The sequence below is a fragment of the Emydura macquarii genome, unplaced genomic scaffold, assembly GCF_026122565.2.
Source record: "Emydura macquarii macquarii isolate MOO-44397 ecotype Brisbane River unplaced genomic scaffold, CSIRO-AGI_Emac_v2 contig_3122, whole genome shotgun sequence".
Classification (NCBI taxonomy): Eukaryota; Metazoa; Chordata; order Testudines; family Chelidae; genus Emydura; species Emydura macquarii.
Window position 1 is genome coordinate 4064070 of NW_027133259.1, and position 16506 is coordinate 4080575.

General features: G+C 47.4%; 1 protein-coding gene across 1 annotated transcript in view; it reads left to right on the forward strand.

Moving 5' to 3' along the window:
• The window catches only part of LOC137141846 (rho guanine nucleotide exchange factor 5-like), a 44427-nt gene extending 32448 nt beyond the window's left edge, over window positions 1-11979 (forward strand). Inside the window, exons 7-15 of the mRNA XM_067530934.1 lie at window positions 929-1081; window positions 3315-3444; window positions 4136-4210; window positions 7053-7142; window positions 7915-8069; window positions 8806-8967; window positions 9514-9584; window positions 10032-10136; window positions 10491-11979. Coding sequence (XP_067387035.1) covers window positions 929-1081; window positions 3315-3444; window positions 4136-4210; window positions 7053-7142; window positions 7915-8069; window positions 8806-8967; window positions 9514-9584; window positions 10032-10136; window positions 10491-10645 — 1096 coding nt within the window. The 3' untranslated portion in view covers window positions 10646-11979. The remainder of the gene's footprint in view (window positions 1-928; window positions 1082-3314; window positions 3445-4135; window positions 4211-7052; window positions 7143-7914; window positions 8070-8805; window positions 8968-9513; window positions 9585-10031; window positions 10137-10490) is intronic.
• Window positions 11980-16506: the final 4527 nt, after the last annotated feature.

The window sequence follows — 16506 nt, forward strand, 5'->3', positions numbered from 1 at the left end:
TGAGTCAAATAGCCTTGTTCATACAGTGTGGTGCATTTAGAAATTGTGGTGCATTTGTACAAATGGATAATAGCAGGAGATCAAAGTTTCTAAAACGCCACCAACCAGACCACAGGCCTCACCTAACCTGACCTGACCTAAAACAAGAATTACCAGGAAGGACATGTCAGCCCAAATCCAGCTCCAACCAAACATAACCCAGAAACCATCATCCACCTGACCCAATTTAAGAAAATTCGAGCCACCATCTGGCAGACCCCAACCTGGCTCAATCCAGCAAGAGCCATAAACCAGAACCAGGGCCACCACTTGCCAGACATCTTGGCTGGTGTACATTCTGTATCTCGTAGCCTTTATTCTTCTCCTGTAAGGCTTGACTGATTGCGTATCCTTTGGTTCTCTTCCCCTTTCTCCATTTCCACGACAGAGCTGGGTTGTTTTTGTTTTAAACTCGGACCCTTGTGACCTGTGCTTTAAGAAGCAGTAACATGACGACGTCACAGGAGCTGAAATTCCTTTTCCCTTAATTATGGTGTATTTTGGTATTCCCCAGCTTTCTTTCACGCTGGAAACCAAATCACCACCACCCAGACTTCTGCTGTCACCGAAAAGCAGAGAGTGATTAATAGCACAGCAAGGGAAGGAGAGTGGTGGCTGGTAGCGATAAAAGGACCGTCTCCCTTTGCGTGTACTGTTTCAGTCTGTTTGTATCCATCTACTGTTTCTTGTCTTACACTCAGAGTCATAGATCCTTGGGGCCGGGGTTGTCTTTTTGTTTTGTGTTTGTACAGCACCTAGCACAGGGGGGTCCTGGCCTGTGACTGTGGTGCTTAGGTGCTATGCTAATACCAATAACACCACCACTAACCAATACACATTAGTAACAGTGTTCCCCTCTCCTTTCATGGCGACATACGGGGCATTACAGTTTTCTCTCTGACTTGGAGGAGAAGTTTGAGGAGGACATGTTCACCTTCAATGTGTGCGACGTGGCGCTCAGACATGCTCCAGAAATCCGCCGAGTGTATCTACCATACGTGACAAATCAGACCTACCAGGAGCAGACGTTCCAGAGACTAATGTAAGAACGCTGCTCTGTCCCCTTCCCACCCGCTGCTCTCCTTGCTGCATTTCATAAGTGCCCTTATCGGCCAGGGACGAGCTGAACGGTTGCAGGCTGCCCAGGTGGTCACGCTCCACCTACTAGAGTGAGCAGACGTGTGGTTGCAGGCTTCCCTCGGTGTTACAGAAACCATCCATTGGGAGGGCAGGGCTGGGAAGCTGCAGGCTCCGCTGGTTTAACAGCCACGGGAAGGGAAAGGCTAATCAGCATCTGATTCTACAAAGCCTCAGAGCCCCTTGTTGGGGAAGGCAGATCCGAGTTAGTGCAGGTTCGTGCCACCCCATTCTGCTGGAGCAGGCAGATACGCTGAACTGAATCTTCCAGCCAGTCGTGTGTGTTTGGCTACGGAGGGGAGAGTGGAGAAGCTAATGCCCCCAGTGCCATAGCACCCCTTGCAGGAGAGAGCAGAGCCGTAGGTAACTGGATACCGACTCTTTATGGGGAGAGACCCCAATCCAGAATGAGGCTGCCTCAGTAACAACTCTGCACTGCTATCTTCACACAAGAACCCAGTCCTAATGGAAGCTGCACACGGACTGCCGCCCTTCTCTTGGGGAAGGGCACTACCCTATCCGGGCCACCCCATGTACTGTCTCCCACTGCCACACACCGGGAAATGTCCAATCTTGAGGGAGGCCACCTGGGTACTGATCCGTCCCTTCCGCCCACCAGGGAAGGGGAGAGCGTCCAGGATGCTGCCCGTGCCCTGGGGAAAGGAGGGAGCAGGGACACACAGATATTGCCTCTGTCTCTAGGGAAGGGCCCTAACCCATTGAGGGGGAAACTGGAATGTGGCTATTCCCTCTGCAAGGAGGAGTCTCCCTATTCCAAAGGGCCCTTTCTCACCAGGGGACAGCTTCCTTTGCCCTCTGGAAAAGGGAGTGAACAAGGACGTGGGAAAGTTTGCAGATAATACAAAATTTTAAAGATAGTTAAGGCCAAAGCTGACTGTGAAGAGTTACAAAGGGATCTCACACAACTGGGTGACTAGACAACAAAATTGAAGATGACATTCAACACTGATAAGTGCAAAGTAATTCACAATGGAAAAAAATTATCCCAACTCCACATATATAATGGTAGGTTCTAAATTACCTGTTGCTGCTCACGAAGGATCTTGGAGTCACCATGAATAGTTCTCTGAAAACGTCAGCTCAGTTTGCAGCCACCGTCAAAAAGGCTAACCACGTTAGGAACTATTAGGAAAGGAAAAGAAGACATAAAATATCATAATGCCACTATCTATGGTGCACCCACACCTTCAATGCTGCTTCAGCTCTGGTCACCCCCTCTCAAAAAGGATATAGTGGAACTGGAAAAGTTCAGAGTAGGGCAACAAAGATTATCAAGGGTATGGAACAACTTCCATACGGAGGAGAAACTAAAACAATTAGGGCTGTTCAGCTAAGAAAAGAGAAGCACGAGGGGACCATGATAGAGATCTGTAAAATCACGAATGGTGTGGGAAAAGTGACTAGAGAAGTGTTATTTACCCTTTCCCTCTATATAAAAACCAGGAATCAGCTGATGAAATTAATGGTCAATGAGTTTAATACAAACAAGAGAGAGTACTTTTTCACACAATCCATAGTTAGCCTGTGGAACTCATTGCCATGGGATGTTGTGATGGCCAAAAGTATAACTGGGTTCAAAAAAGAGGTAGGTACGTGCATGGAGGATAGGTCCATTAGTAGCTATTAGCCAAGGTGGTCAGGGATGTAACCCCATGCTTGGGGTAACCCTAAATCTCTACTGCCAGAAGCCAGGAGGGGAAGACATGGATGGATCACTCCAGCTGCCCTGTTCTGTACTCTTCCCCCGTAGCTCGGGTACTGGCCACCGTCCGAGACAGTATACTGGGCCTGTTGGACCACTGGTCTGACCCAGTGTGGCAGTTCTTACTTATGTTCATCTCAGGAAGAAACCAGATCTCTGTGGTGCCACCCCAATATCACTTTCTCACTGCCACCCTGTTGAGAGAGACAATTCCCAAAAGGCCGGCCTGCACAGTATCTTTTCCCCAGCAGAAGGCTTCCGGTCCATTAAGAGACACGGACAGTCTCTCCCACAGGGAAAGAGTCATTTCCAAGGCAATGGGGCTCTGCTGCTTGGTTGAATCAGACTGTGAAGGCACCACGGCTTTGTTATTCTGTATGACTCCTAGATCTCTCTCTCTCTCTCTCTCTGGCAGAAGTGGGAATGCCAGGTTCCAGCAAGTCCTGGAGAGGCTGGAGAGCCACCCTGTGTGCCAGCGCCTCTCCCTCAAATCCTTCCTCATTCTCCCCTTCCAACGCATCACCCGGCTCAAACTCCTCCTCCAGGTAAGAGTGCTGCGGACACAGGACTGTCCGTCCCCTGCCCGTACTATTAACCTCCCCCTCGCTGCACACGCAAACACAGGTGACTGCACAGGAGTCCTGTCTAAGGCCAGACGGGGAAAGAAAGAGGAGCTGAGGGAATCGGAGGAAGTTTGCCTGTGCAGTGGCCAGCATGGTGTGGTTGTGATCATCTCTGACAGTTGCGCCGACACCAGCACTGGCTATGTTATAAATGCTTAGACATTCCTTTCTTATAGTTTGAGTTTTCATGCATAGCCAAAGCTTTAAAAATTCCTTGAACTGCACTGAGAAGCAAACAGGAGCCAATGGAATATACAGAGTCCTAGTATAGTGGGCTCAGCATGCCTTACCGTTGAACAGATAAGAAGGAGAATTGAAGTGTTGTACCCAGGCTGTTTTGTGTGTTCGTTTCCCCCTACAGAAGTTATTGCACATGATATTTGAGCTGGCTAGTACACGTGCAAAGCTAGGAGCTGCATGCAGATTCCTCTGCTCGCTAGTTCTCCTGAGCCCCTCGCCTTCTCCTCCTGTCCTGCCCGTGCCCATTTTTCCCTTGCCCTGGCTCCTCCTGCCGTCTCCCTGCACGTGCCATACGCACGTGCCCATCTCTTTTGTCCTGGGGGTCCATTCTCTCAGCCGGTGCTCTGACACACTTTATGCGGTTGTCCTGCAGAATATATTGAAGAGAACCCCGCCTGAGTCTGATGAAGAAGTGCAGGCCACACAGGCTTACGATGCACTTGAGAAGGTAAGCAGCACCAGCCCATTCTCCACTAGCAGTGCCAAAGCCAACCACCACCGTTCCTTTAGGAAGTGAACCAGGGACTCCAGCAGCATGGCATTTCCAGGAGGGACAGGTTGAAAGGCGGATATGATCTTACTGCTCAGGTGCTTAGTGCCGCCTGCTCGTGAAGCATCAGTAGGGAGCCCAAGAGTAAGAACTAGCCTAAGACTGAGGCTGGCACAGTCCCTCCAGAAGTAACGTAAGCAGGGGCTGTTGAATACTGAGGTCAGACTACTTCCTTTATTTTCACTCCGGGCATTCTCTCCCATGCGCCGATTGGCTGTTCACTCCCTTTGTCTTTCATTTAGCCCAATGGGTTTAAACAGAAACTTCCATTACTCTTCAGAGCAACGGCACCCCTATTTTCCCCTTTTGGTGCAGGAAGGGCACCCAGTTATAGGCTTTTGGCTCCCCAGCCATCACCTCTCTCAGGCGGAGACCCGCATCTCTCCCTTCTGACCCGGGCTTTTCCAGCTGGCATAGTTTCCTGCCAACACTGAGTTCCCCTGTAAGTCCAGCTGTCTAACCAGGCCTGCTTTGCTTTCTCTTCAGAGACTACAAACACCGTAATTGCCCCCACTTAGAAGCTAGCACACAGCCCTTTCTAAACACACACTTTTCTTAACGTGAAAGCATTGCAGAGAAAACATTAAAAACAATCCATGAATCTACAGACGTGGTAAACAGCTTACCAGAGACTACTCCAACTCCAACAGAGGCTCTGGCAGGTGCTCAGTCCTTCAAACTCCACCAAGGGATTTTTCTGTGGTTACAAGTTCATTTCGCTGTTAGTTCAGAACAAGTAGCCCCTCCTTTTTGCAGCTTGGGGTTTTGATCTTCCTAGCACAGGAATAGGTAATTGGCAGACAGTGGGTTTCTCCTCACAGCATAGCTTCAAAAAGTGGGGGTCGAGCGGTGGGATTGCATTCATCTCCTCCCACATATTTCCTAGGAAACCCACTCAACTTTGTTTATCCCAAAGGCTCCTTCTTGTCTGGCATACTGTTTCAGCTTTGAAGCTTATAACACTCCCCAGGGTTTACACGGGTCACATCTAGAAAAATTACATACAATTCCACAATTATACATAAACTCTGCATCTTTAATGCAATGGACTCCAAAGCCACTTAATTCAAAAAGGTTCTTCAAGGATATTGAAGGAAACTGCCATATCTGTCTCACACACACCCCCAAGAATTGTGGCACTAATATGCCACTTGCAAAATCATCCCTCTCTATGCTGTATCCCTGTCCCCTACCCCTTTGTCTATTTAAATGGAAGCTCTCTGGGGCAGGACTGTCTATTACTTTGTATTGGTACTCCGTTCTTGGTTGGCCATTATGCCCTGTGGTAATAAACACGATACATAGGGCAATAATTTGAGCTCCTTGGGGAATCATGTCACCCCCTTCGTTGCATGTGTTTTCCACCCCTGCGAACACTCAGATCAGTTTTGAACGTGGTGTGCACTCCTTCCTGCACAATCCCTCCCCTGCTCCAGTCTCATAGAAGAACTGTCTCCCCCACAGCACAGCAGCTAGAGCATAGGGATTTGGGAGTGGGGAAGAATATCAAACTGAATCCTGCACCGTGCAGCAAAGTGGGCCATAGATTGTACTCGAGCTAGTCCTGCCAAGTAAGAATGCTGCTCCCTTCTTCCGTACATCCACTTTGCCATGCACTAATAGCAGCTACTGGGTTTCACCCACTGTAACCACATGAGACAGCTCTATATTTGAGGCTGAAAAGCATCCGTCTCATGCGGGGATAGGGAACAGATTTAGTGGAGCAGGAGGTGGGTCAGGACCAAACAAAGGCGGGGTGTGTGTATTATCTAATACACCCCAGCTTCCTGTGTGCTTGAGATACTGCCCGTAATAAGTATTGTCCCGAATGAACAGCATCTTGGCCACTGAATCGGAACAGTATTTTGATGTATCTACTGCTCCCCAGAGACCCTTGTGCCAGGTGCTGTACAAACACAGGACAGACAGACAGATTTTAAGCTATTTGGGGCTGGAACCAAGCATAAGACAGGAGACAGGAGATGGGAATACATGGAACCAGTGGTGGTCCGCATGATAGGCTGTCATGTTAATATAGCAGCTGCCTCACTATTGCTGAGTTTTCTTTGCTGGGATGCCTACAAACGTGATTTGAAGGTGGATAACGAGTGAGTTTTGCAAATGTTTTCAGGACGCTCGCCCTCCCCCCTAACCCCCTTCCCAAAGCATGTTCATAAATGTAACAAGGGGACAATGGAGGCTGACATCTGCCAGTTGGATGCAGGAGTTGACCATTTGATACTGAACGATAGGTAACATCATGACGACAGGTAGGGTGGAGAGAGGCCTTCAATGGTAGAAGACAAGTAGCTTCTGTCTGATGTGATACAGAAGGGAGAGCCCGTACAGCAAGGCAGAGAGAGGGGTGCCGTGGTCAAAGCAACAGGCTAGGAGAGTGCAGCAGCATTCTTAATGGAGATGAGCGACACAAGTGCGGAGTCCTTAAAACCAGACCCAAGGAGGTGCAGTAATGGAGACATGACGACCAGCACTCCTATTTCAGAGCAGAGCTGAAGATCAGGGACTAGACCTCCACAGAGCAGGCTTCTTAAAGTGAGTAAAACGAACTGACTGTTTGGCCGAGAAGGCACAGAATCCTCGCTTTGGAAAATAAGGGTCTGGGAGAAAGAAGCCTGCGGGTTGTGTCACTTACACCTACTGTATCCACTCCCCACGGGCCCGGACCTGCGACAGCTCCCAATCCGCAGCTTCCTCACTGCTAGTCTCCTCCCCTCTGTAGCTCATAAAGGACTGCAATGAAAACGTCCAGCGCATGAAGAGCACGGAGGACTTGATCCACCTACGACAGAAGATTGATTTTGAGTGCAAGGTGAGTACCCACCCGCTCGGATTTCTACTTCAGATCCCTGTCTCACATATCCCACTGACCCAACACCACTAACCCATCACTGCACGCTGAGACCATCCTTTCCCACCCCACTCTGTATTTTCCAGTACATGGAGAACACTGATGAACTAATCTAGATTACACAGAAAATAGAGTTCCACTACAAGGTGGGACACTCCTCTGGATTGCTCAGTAGTCTGATCCACTCCCATACATCAACCGAGCAGCTCACTCCTGTATAAGAAGGGGAGTGAGCTAATTCTGATGTCTACTCCCCTGAGTTGTGCCAGGGAGGAAAAGAGCTGAATCTTTACCCAATTTATCTACCATGCCTTGAAGTTGGAGGAAGCAGACTCAGATCATGACTTGCCCATTTTACAGTTAGGAAGTTTCCTGAGATTTAATCTAAATCTGCTATGCTGTAGTTTTAACCCATAGTCCTGCTCACAGTGGCAAGATAGAACAACTTTTCTCCATCTTTTTTATGGAAGCCTCTTCAAGTATTTGAAGACCGCCGTCATGTCTCTCTTTAATCTCCTCTTTTCCAAACTGAACATAGCCTGTTCCTTTAGCCTTTGCTCATACGGTTTGCATTCCATCCCATGGGTTATCTTTGATCCCACCTACAACTGGGAAAATGAGAGCAAACTAAAACCCCATTTTATGCCTTCAACTAAGGATTTCAGGTAAACCCCAGCCCTAATGCACCAGCTTCCATGGGTATCTGATCACTGCATTCTTCCCTGTCTTGCAGATATTCCCACTGGTCTCTCAGTCAAGGCGGCTGGTGAAGTGCGGTGAGCTGATGGCATTGGACTACAACGCTCTGAGCCCCAAGTGGAAAGTCACCACCCGCCCCATCTACCTGCACCTCTTCAATGACCGCCTGCTCCTGTCCCGGCCCAGGGAGTGAGTCTCCCAGACTGCACCTCTATAATCTTGAGTCCAGACAGGGGTGGGGATGTTGGTGAGGGAAGTGTCCCTTCCCCACCAGCCAGCAGATGGCAACCTTTATTGGCTAGATTGCCCAGTTTAGCAATATCACATCACATGAACAGCCTGCAAGCTTTGTTATGCAGTACCTTTGCTTCTAAATTCTTAATTACAGCACACGTATGTAGTTCTACAGATCTTCCACCTTTTAAAGTGTGAATGTATGCTTCACAGCATAAATTAGTCTAGTTTTGCTCAAGGCTCAAGCATTTCTCCCCCAACCTGTTTTTGCTTAAGGATTGTATGGATGACCAGAGAGCCAGTGGGAATATGGCAGGACCAGAAGCTGAAACATGAGTAGTTGAGGGGAAGGGATCTTTTAGTCCAAACTTTTTTTTTTAAATTGTAAAAGTATTTAATCAGCTTCTGATGAACACTTGGGAGAAAAATCGTCTGTGAAAGATTCAAACACTCCTTCCCCTTCCACTGAAGGCTAAGAAAAATTCTGTTCCAATTCTCTGGTCTTCCAAGAAGACATCCAGCAAAAATAGGGAAGATGAGACATGATATGTTTATGGTAGGAAAAAATTCTTTCAAGCCTTCTTCATATATTAAAGCATCAAGAAAGGGCCCAAACCTCAATGTTTTACCCTGTGTTGGTCACTTTTAAAGCTAACATAGTTTCTCTAATTCCCCCTTTCTTTCCCTTCAGGGGTGGGCGCTTTGTCGTGTTTGATCATGCTGCATTTTCAGATGTGCGTGGGGAGAAGTGTGAGATGAAGCTGCATGGGGCAAACAAAAATGTTTTCCGCCTCTTTCTACTTCAGAACAACCAGGGGAAAAGAGTGGAATTCCTCTTCCGCACAGAGACGCAGTAAGAGCTAGAGATTATTCCCACTGAATCCTAATGCCATTCATAGACATGGCTGCAGGTGCCAAAACCGCTTTCAGTTGCCTACCTGCCCAACACCCCCTGCTGCTTCTGGGCCCTGGAGGATGCTGTTACAATCAAGTCGCAAGCCTCCCCACCACACTTTCCAATTATCCCAACACTCTGTCATCTTGACCCCTTATTCCCATCCACTGAGCTATCTTTCTCCACCCTGTCCTGCACCCTTAATCCATTCCATGCCCTAATCTCAGTAACCCCAACTACCCAAGCAGATATCTCAGGTTAAGTGTGTGTGGGATATTAACCCCCAAAATGTGGGAAATCATTTTTTCCAACCCTTTTCCCATCCCTCCTCCATTTTTCCCTAGATTCTCACTAATTCTTCACTTCCCCTATTTAGCATCCTCTCTCCTTTCCCCAAGAGGTGGTGGCAGGCCTTTCATTTCTCCAATCCCTCGCTGCCCTCCAACAGCTTCCCTGGTTGCTCCCCTCTTATCTCTCCAGCATCTGTATTTTGGTATTTTCCAGCAATAAGAAGCTGCGATGGATCTCTGCTCTGGCACCACCACAAGAAGAACCAGATCTCTTAGAAAGCCCGGGTGAGACTGCTCAGGCACCACAGGGATGGGCGGGAGGACTTGCTTAGAGGGCAGAGTTGTATCCCAGTGAAGAGGAAGATACAAGGGTAACATGGATGCAGGAGTGAATCTGAAGAGGCGCATTCACCCTCCCTTTTATTTATTTTACAAGTGTCAAACTCTACTCTTATTTTCCCCTCATCTCCACATGATGTCCCCTCAGTCTCTACCTTCCCCCATCCGCTCCATAGCCTCAGACACTCATCACTGGTTATCACCCCTGACAGGAGCGTTCTTCCACCGCCCCGCTTTTCAGAAGCTAGGCCTCACCCTCATGGTGTCCCCCTCGCCCTCAGATGTTGTGTCCACTCCTCGCCTTCTTCCTCTTTCTGGGAGAATGCGGTACCTGACACCTGCAATCCCTCTCATTCCTCCGGCACACTCACGCTCTCCGCCCCTCTCTCTCAGACTCACCTCAGGTTCAGTGCATACGGACATACAAAGCTCGGGAGAACGATGAGCTGGACCTGGAGAAGGCAGATATCATCATGGTCATGCAGAACAGCAGTGACGGTGAGTGGAACAAGGAGGGATCTTCTTGGAGATGGGGGTGAGAACTCGGTTGTGGCGAGATGGCTGTTTGATGACAATGCCATCCAGCTGTATCAGGGATGCAGAGGCAGGCTCTCTTCTCACAAAATATCTTGCCCTGCCGATGGGATTAGGAGGAGATTCTCCCTTCCCTGCCTTTTATCTGGGGTCTCATTTAGTCATAGTCCATTTGGCTTGAGGGCTGGAAAGAGAGAGATCTCTTTCTGGCTGTTGTCTTGTTCTAGCTTATTCCGTTCGGACGGGCCCTTTTGGGGTGGGAAAGGGAAATCTCAGTCAGTTTGTCCCATGCTCTCTGTGTCTGCCTCCAACCTGCAGGTTGGATGGAAGGAGTGAAACTCTCAGATGGAGAGAGAGGCTGGTTCCCCTCAGAGCATGTGGAACTGATCTCCAGCAAACATGCACGCCAGAAGAACCTGAAGGAGGAACAGCGTGTGAAGGATGCCAAACAGCAGGTCTTCTGCAAGAAATAGGACTCTTCACTTCCTGTTGCACCCTGTACCATCGCTCTGGCAAGGAGAAACCTCACCTAAGAAACTCTGTCTACCACCTTCTGGAAGAAACTCTGCAGAAATAAAAAAAAATGAGCACTTAGTTCTGTCGGACAAAGTGCTGCTATGCTCACTTCCTCGACCTCTCTCACCATGACCACAGAGGCAGTAGAAGGGAAAAAAAGCTGCACACATTGCTTGCTTTGTAACAGTAGGGAGCGAACATAATAGAGCACAGGACTGGGAGTCAGGATTCATGGGACTCTATGCCTGACTTTGCCCCTGACAAAATGCATGACCTTGGGCAAGTCACTTCAGAACTCTGCCTCAGTTTTCTCCATCTGTAAAATGGAGACAATACTTACCTACCTCACGGGATGTTGTGAGGCTAAATTCATTTGTATTTGTTAAAGCGCTTTGAGGTCCTGAGAAGAGAGGTGCAAAGCACACTGTAGTTAAGATCAAGAAGAGCTTTCCATTTCAGCCTCCTCTTAGGGTTCTTTAAGTGGTTTTAATTTCCACTTATTTCTCTATAGGACATTTTATCTATATAATAGGCCAAATTTTCTGCTGATGTAAGTGGGTGCAATTCCATAGACCGTAGAGGCGTTCTGCACTTTTATACCAGCTGAGTTGAGCTCAGAGTCTCAGCACAAAGTTAAGTTTTATATAGAATAAGAAAATCAATTTGAGTTAGGTGAGCATGGACAAAGAAATTTTTCCCTCCAAAATGTAGGACTTCTTTTGCAAAAAAATTCAAAAGTGATCAGTGATTTTTTGGGTGCTCAACCTGATTTTCAGGAAGTTCTGGTCACCTGCCTTTTGAAAATAGTGTTCCTTTAAGGTGTCCCATAACCACTAGTGACTTGAAACACTTGACCATGGTTTTCTTTAACATGTTGGCACATGTTCTGTATTTAAATGTAGTTGTTCTTGTACCGCAGGAAAGTGGAGCTGTACTGCATATGCCTAAGCTAGGATAGCTGCTGTGATGCAACATTTTGCACAATTATAAAACATAAGGAAATAGTTTGCCACCACAGATTTTTAAGAAAAGCATGCAACTGCGGTGTGTTGAGGTTCCATTTCTGTGCAAAGTCATCAGGTTTTAAGTGCAGCTTATGTGCAGAATCCGTCCACTGGAGAACACTGCTTCAACTATAAAGTATTTACCCTTCTGTATCAAACAAAGGCAGGTTTTTGCATGTAATTATGTTAATGCAACATCAAAGTTGATAATTTAAAACACACCAAAGTACAAAAGGAACACATGTAGCCTTCTTGCTTCTAATGTCTTTGAAGAATTATTGATCTTTGTATGTCTGGATCTTTGTAACACTCCTTTTGATTTCCCATTTCTATTGTACCTGGCATAGTTTGTTTCAGCCTATTTATGCCAGTCATTTGAGCTGGATTTATGTTGGTTTTTTTTTAAAAATGCCTTTTTTTTTTAACCTAATAAACTTATGCACTTCTCCAGTTAGGATATACAAGTTTACCTGTTCCGTTTCAGTTAGTTTATCTTTTCTTAGGAACACAAGCTCTGTGCCTGGCCTGTACCAGTTACCAACATTTAAACACTCCCCTTGCTTCCAAGGAAGCATATCTAACTACCCTCCAACATTTCAGATAAGACTTAGATGTCTCTGCAGAGAAGAAAGCTTTCTTCACTGCTATGGAAGCTATGACATAAGACTTTAAGAACATTATGAGGTACAGTTAGACTCAGAATGAGGTGATTGCTCCTGTTATCTCCATACCACATGCATCATCTGTCACCAGCCATCTGTATACTAAGGGAGGATAACCTATTGGGAGAGGACGTTTAGTATGCACCATACTGATACTGAAGGACAAGATGGTCATGATGTCCTGCTAGCCATTCAGTAGAGCGATCCACAGCTTGAACAGTGCCTCCTGAGAGAGAACTAAAGCTGATCCTGGCTCCACTTTTAACAGCTGAAATCAGTTCTCAGAGAGGGGAGTAAATGTGAGTCCTAACTTCAAATTGGAAGAGGCGACAGACTAACAGAGGTAATCTCAGCCACCCATCTAAACTCCAAATCACTGTCTAAGTACAAGATTCCAAACTTCAGACATAGATGGGTGAACTTGAATACCTTGTATTAAATGAGGATATTGATATGATAGGCATGAGAATGGGGCTAATCAATGGGACACAGTAATACCAGAAGAACAGAATAGGTCATACAGCGGGGTGGGGGGAGACACACTATATGGGAAAGAAAGCATTGAGTCAAATGAAATAAAAATCTTAAATGAACAAAATTGTGCTACAGAATCTCTATGGATAGTAATTCTATAATAAGAATATAGTAGTAAGGATATACTATGACCAAGATGGTGATAGTGACTGTGAAATGCTCAGGGAAATTAGAGAGGCTATAAAAATAAAAAACAATTTTAACTATCCCCATATTGACTGGGTACATGTCACCTCAGGATGGGATGCAGAAAACGTTTGACATCTTAAATGACTACTTCTTGGAGCAGCTAGTCCTAGAACCCACAAGAGAAACAATTCCTGACTTAGTCTTAAGTGGAACACAGGATCTGGTCCAAGAGGTGAAAGTAGCTGAACCACTTGGTAATAGTGACAATAACATAATAAAATGTAACATGCCTGGCAGGCAGAAAACACCAAAGCAGCCCACATCAGTAGCATTTAATTTCAGAAAGGGGAACTACACAAAAATAAGGAAGTTAGTTAAACAGAAATTAAAAGGTACAGTGCCAAAAGTGAAATCCCTGCAAGCTGCATGGAAACACACGTGGACGCACAAATGAAAGCTGATCTCTTGGTGGAAAAGCATGTGGCTATCGCCGTGTGGAAGCAGGCAACTCCAGACTGCTACCAGTTGGTTGCTAATCAATTTGGAGTCGGAAAGTCCACCACTGGAGCTGTGTTATTGCAAGTGTGCAGGGGCATTGATCACATTCTGCTATGAAGTACTGCGAGTCTCAGAAATGTGCGTGAAATAGTGGATGGCTTTGCAGCGATGGGATTCCCTAACTGTGGCAGGGCGATAAATGGCATGCATAACCCAATTTTGGCCCCAGGCCATCTCGCAACAGAGTCCACCAATAGAAAAGTACTGCAGATAGAGAAGTACTGCAGGTGCTTGTGGATCACCATAGGTGTTTCACTGACATCAACACGGGTTGGTTAGGGAATGTGCATGACACACGCATCTTCAGGAACACTGGCATATACAGAAAGCTGCAAGCAGGGATTTTCTTTCCAGACCAAAAGATTCCAATGGGAGGGATGTTGAAATCCCCATAGCGATCCTAGGAGACCCAGCCTACCCTTTACTGCCATGGCTCATGAAGTCTTATACAGGCAACCTGGATAGCAGCAAGGAGCACTTCAATAACAGGTTGAGCAGCTGCCAGTGACTGTTGAATGCGTGTTTGGCAGATTAAAAGCTCGCTGGAGATGCTTTATGGCAGGTTAGATCTACATGAGGAAAATATTCCTGTGGTTATAGCCACCTGCTGTGTGCTCCATAATATTTGTGAAGTTAAGGGTGAAAAGTTCCTCGCTTGGTGGAGCATAGAGGCAGATCACCTTGCACCTGACTATGAACAACCTGATGTCAGGGCTATTAGAGGGGCATAATGGGAGGCCACTCAAATCAGGGAGACCTTGAGGAGCGATTGTGATAATAAGCAACAAACAGCACTGTGCCATCCTATGAGTGCTGTGCAGCTTGCACAGTGTATCAACGTGAGCTGCAACCACTGTGTACAAGAGAAAAACAAAGATTGCTTATTCTTCACAGAGTAGGTCTTTATTAAATAACAATTATTCACAACACACAAAAAGCTGGGCTAGAGGGGACAAAGCAGTGATGGGCCGTGTGAGCTATGACAGCTGGGTAAGTCCAGCTATCTTTCTGGAAGCTGTCTGAAGGGATGGAATGAACAGGATACTGAGACGGGTCAGGAGTTTGGTAGGAATGCGTGGGTGCAGTTTGGAGAGGCCATGGAAAGCAGTTCTGCGTAGGCTGTGAGGCGGGCCAGGGGAGGGGGAACACTCATGAATTCAGTCTGCAGTATTATTAGTGACTTTATCAATTCTGTTTGCTTTTGCCACATGCTGATGGCTTTTATCATGCACTTGTGACCTGCTATCGCTTGCCCTTGGTGACCTGGTTTTCTCTCCTCTCCTGTCTATCAATTTTCTGACTTTCGAACACAGTGTGTCTCCATGCCCTTTTTTCCTGCCTCAGAGGACTGAAGGAGTTCTTGGAACATCTCCTCTTTGCTTCTCCGTGGTAGTTTTCTGATCAGCTGCAGGCGCTCGGCAGGCATGGAGGGGTTTCCCCTCAGGGGCACCTCTGTCGAAGCACAATAAACAAAAGTATGATTGTGAGTGCAATAAAACCTCTCTCTCTTTCCCCTGGCAAGTGCACAGCTCAACGATCAACCAGGGCATGGAGAGTTGTGCCGGGGAGGGTGGAAAGGGGGCACTCAACCTGAGGAAAACCTTCTGGGTGATTGTTTGGGGGTATTGATTCAAGTAGATAGGGACAAAATTTCAAATTGTGCTACCATTTTCCACAGGTGGGGCTATAGAAGCCGATATCAAACTCCTTAGAGTAAGCAGTGATGAGAAGGTGCATGCCCTCCATACGAGCAGCTTCAAACCGGATCCCTATGCTGCTCGCCAGTGTGCTGCTTTGGTCCCTGCACAAGTGATTGCCGATTGGCGTGGGAAAGTTTCCTACAATGAGGGAAAAAACAAAGCCGCTCCGCCAAGGAATCTCTGACAGAGGCTGGATGAGTACCTCCAGGAAAGTTTCCTAGAGATCTCTCTGGAGGATTCCTGTGAAATCCCAGTGTGCATGAACATGCTTTTCCTCTGCACTGCCTAGCTCAACAGGGGAATGGGAAGCACATGCAAACACAGCTACTCTTGTACAAACGCAACAAATCAAAGGAGAGCTGTACCATATGTAAGCACGCAGCATCAGCTCCAAAAAAATCACTTATTAGAGCTCCCCTCTCCTGCATCCTGCACGCCAGAGCTGAAGAGCTGGGACTGGCTTGAACCCTCTGGGTTTGAGAAGAGATCCCGGCTCCCCACAACTCGGTTCCCTGCTTCATAATGTCCTCCAACTTGACTTCCTCATCTAGGACGACTCAGTCACGGTTGAATCCGGTGTCTGCTGCCTCCAGGCCTGCGGAGGTATCCACGGGTCTCTTGGCAGTGGAGGTGGGGTCACCACTGAGGATGGCTTCCAGCTCCTTACAGAAGCGGCAGGTCTTTGACTCTGCACCAGAGGGATGGTTTGACTTCCTACTCTTTTGGTAACCTAGCTGTAGCTCCTTGATTTTTCACAACACTGCAGTGTGTCCTGTTCATAGCCCTTCTCCGCCATTAAGAGAGAAATTTGACCATAGTATCAAAGTTCCTTCGCTAGAGCAGAGCTGGGACTGCACAGCCTCTTCTCTCCAAATGCTGAACAGAGCCTGAAGCTCCAGTGGGGGCAGAGCGGGGCCGGTAATGTGGTGCTTCCCCCATGACAGCTGGTCTAGTTCTGGAGGCAAAGCAGGACTGAGGGGCAGGAGAAGAGCAAGGCAGGGGGTGGAGCTGGTCTGGGAGCAGGAATGGAAGTATGGTGTTTCCTCTCCACCTCCCATGGGGGCTGGACTGGCCCCACTGTGTGCCACCCCGAACATTGCTCTATGCCCCCCTAGGGGGATGCACCCACAGTTTGGGGACCACTGCAATAAACCATTCCACATAATGCCACATACACGAAAATACTCTAGTTACGCACAACTGAATACAATATTCCAGGTGTGGTTGTCTG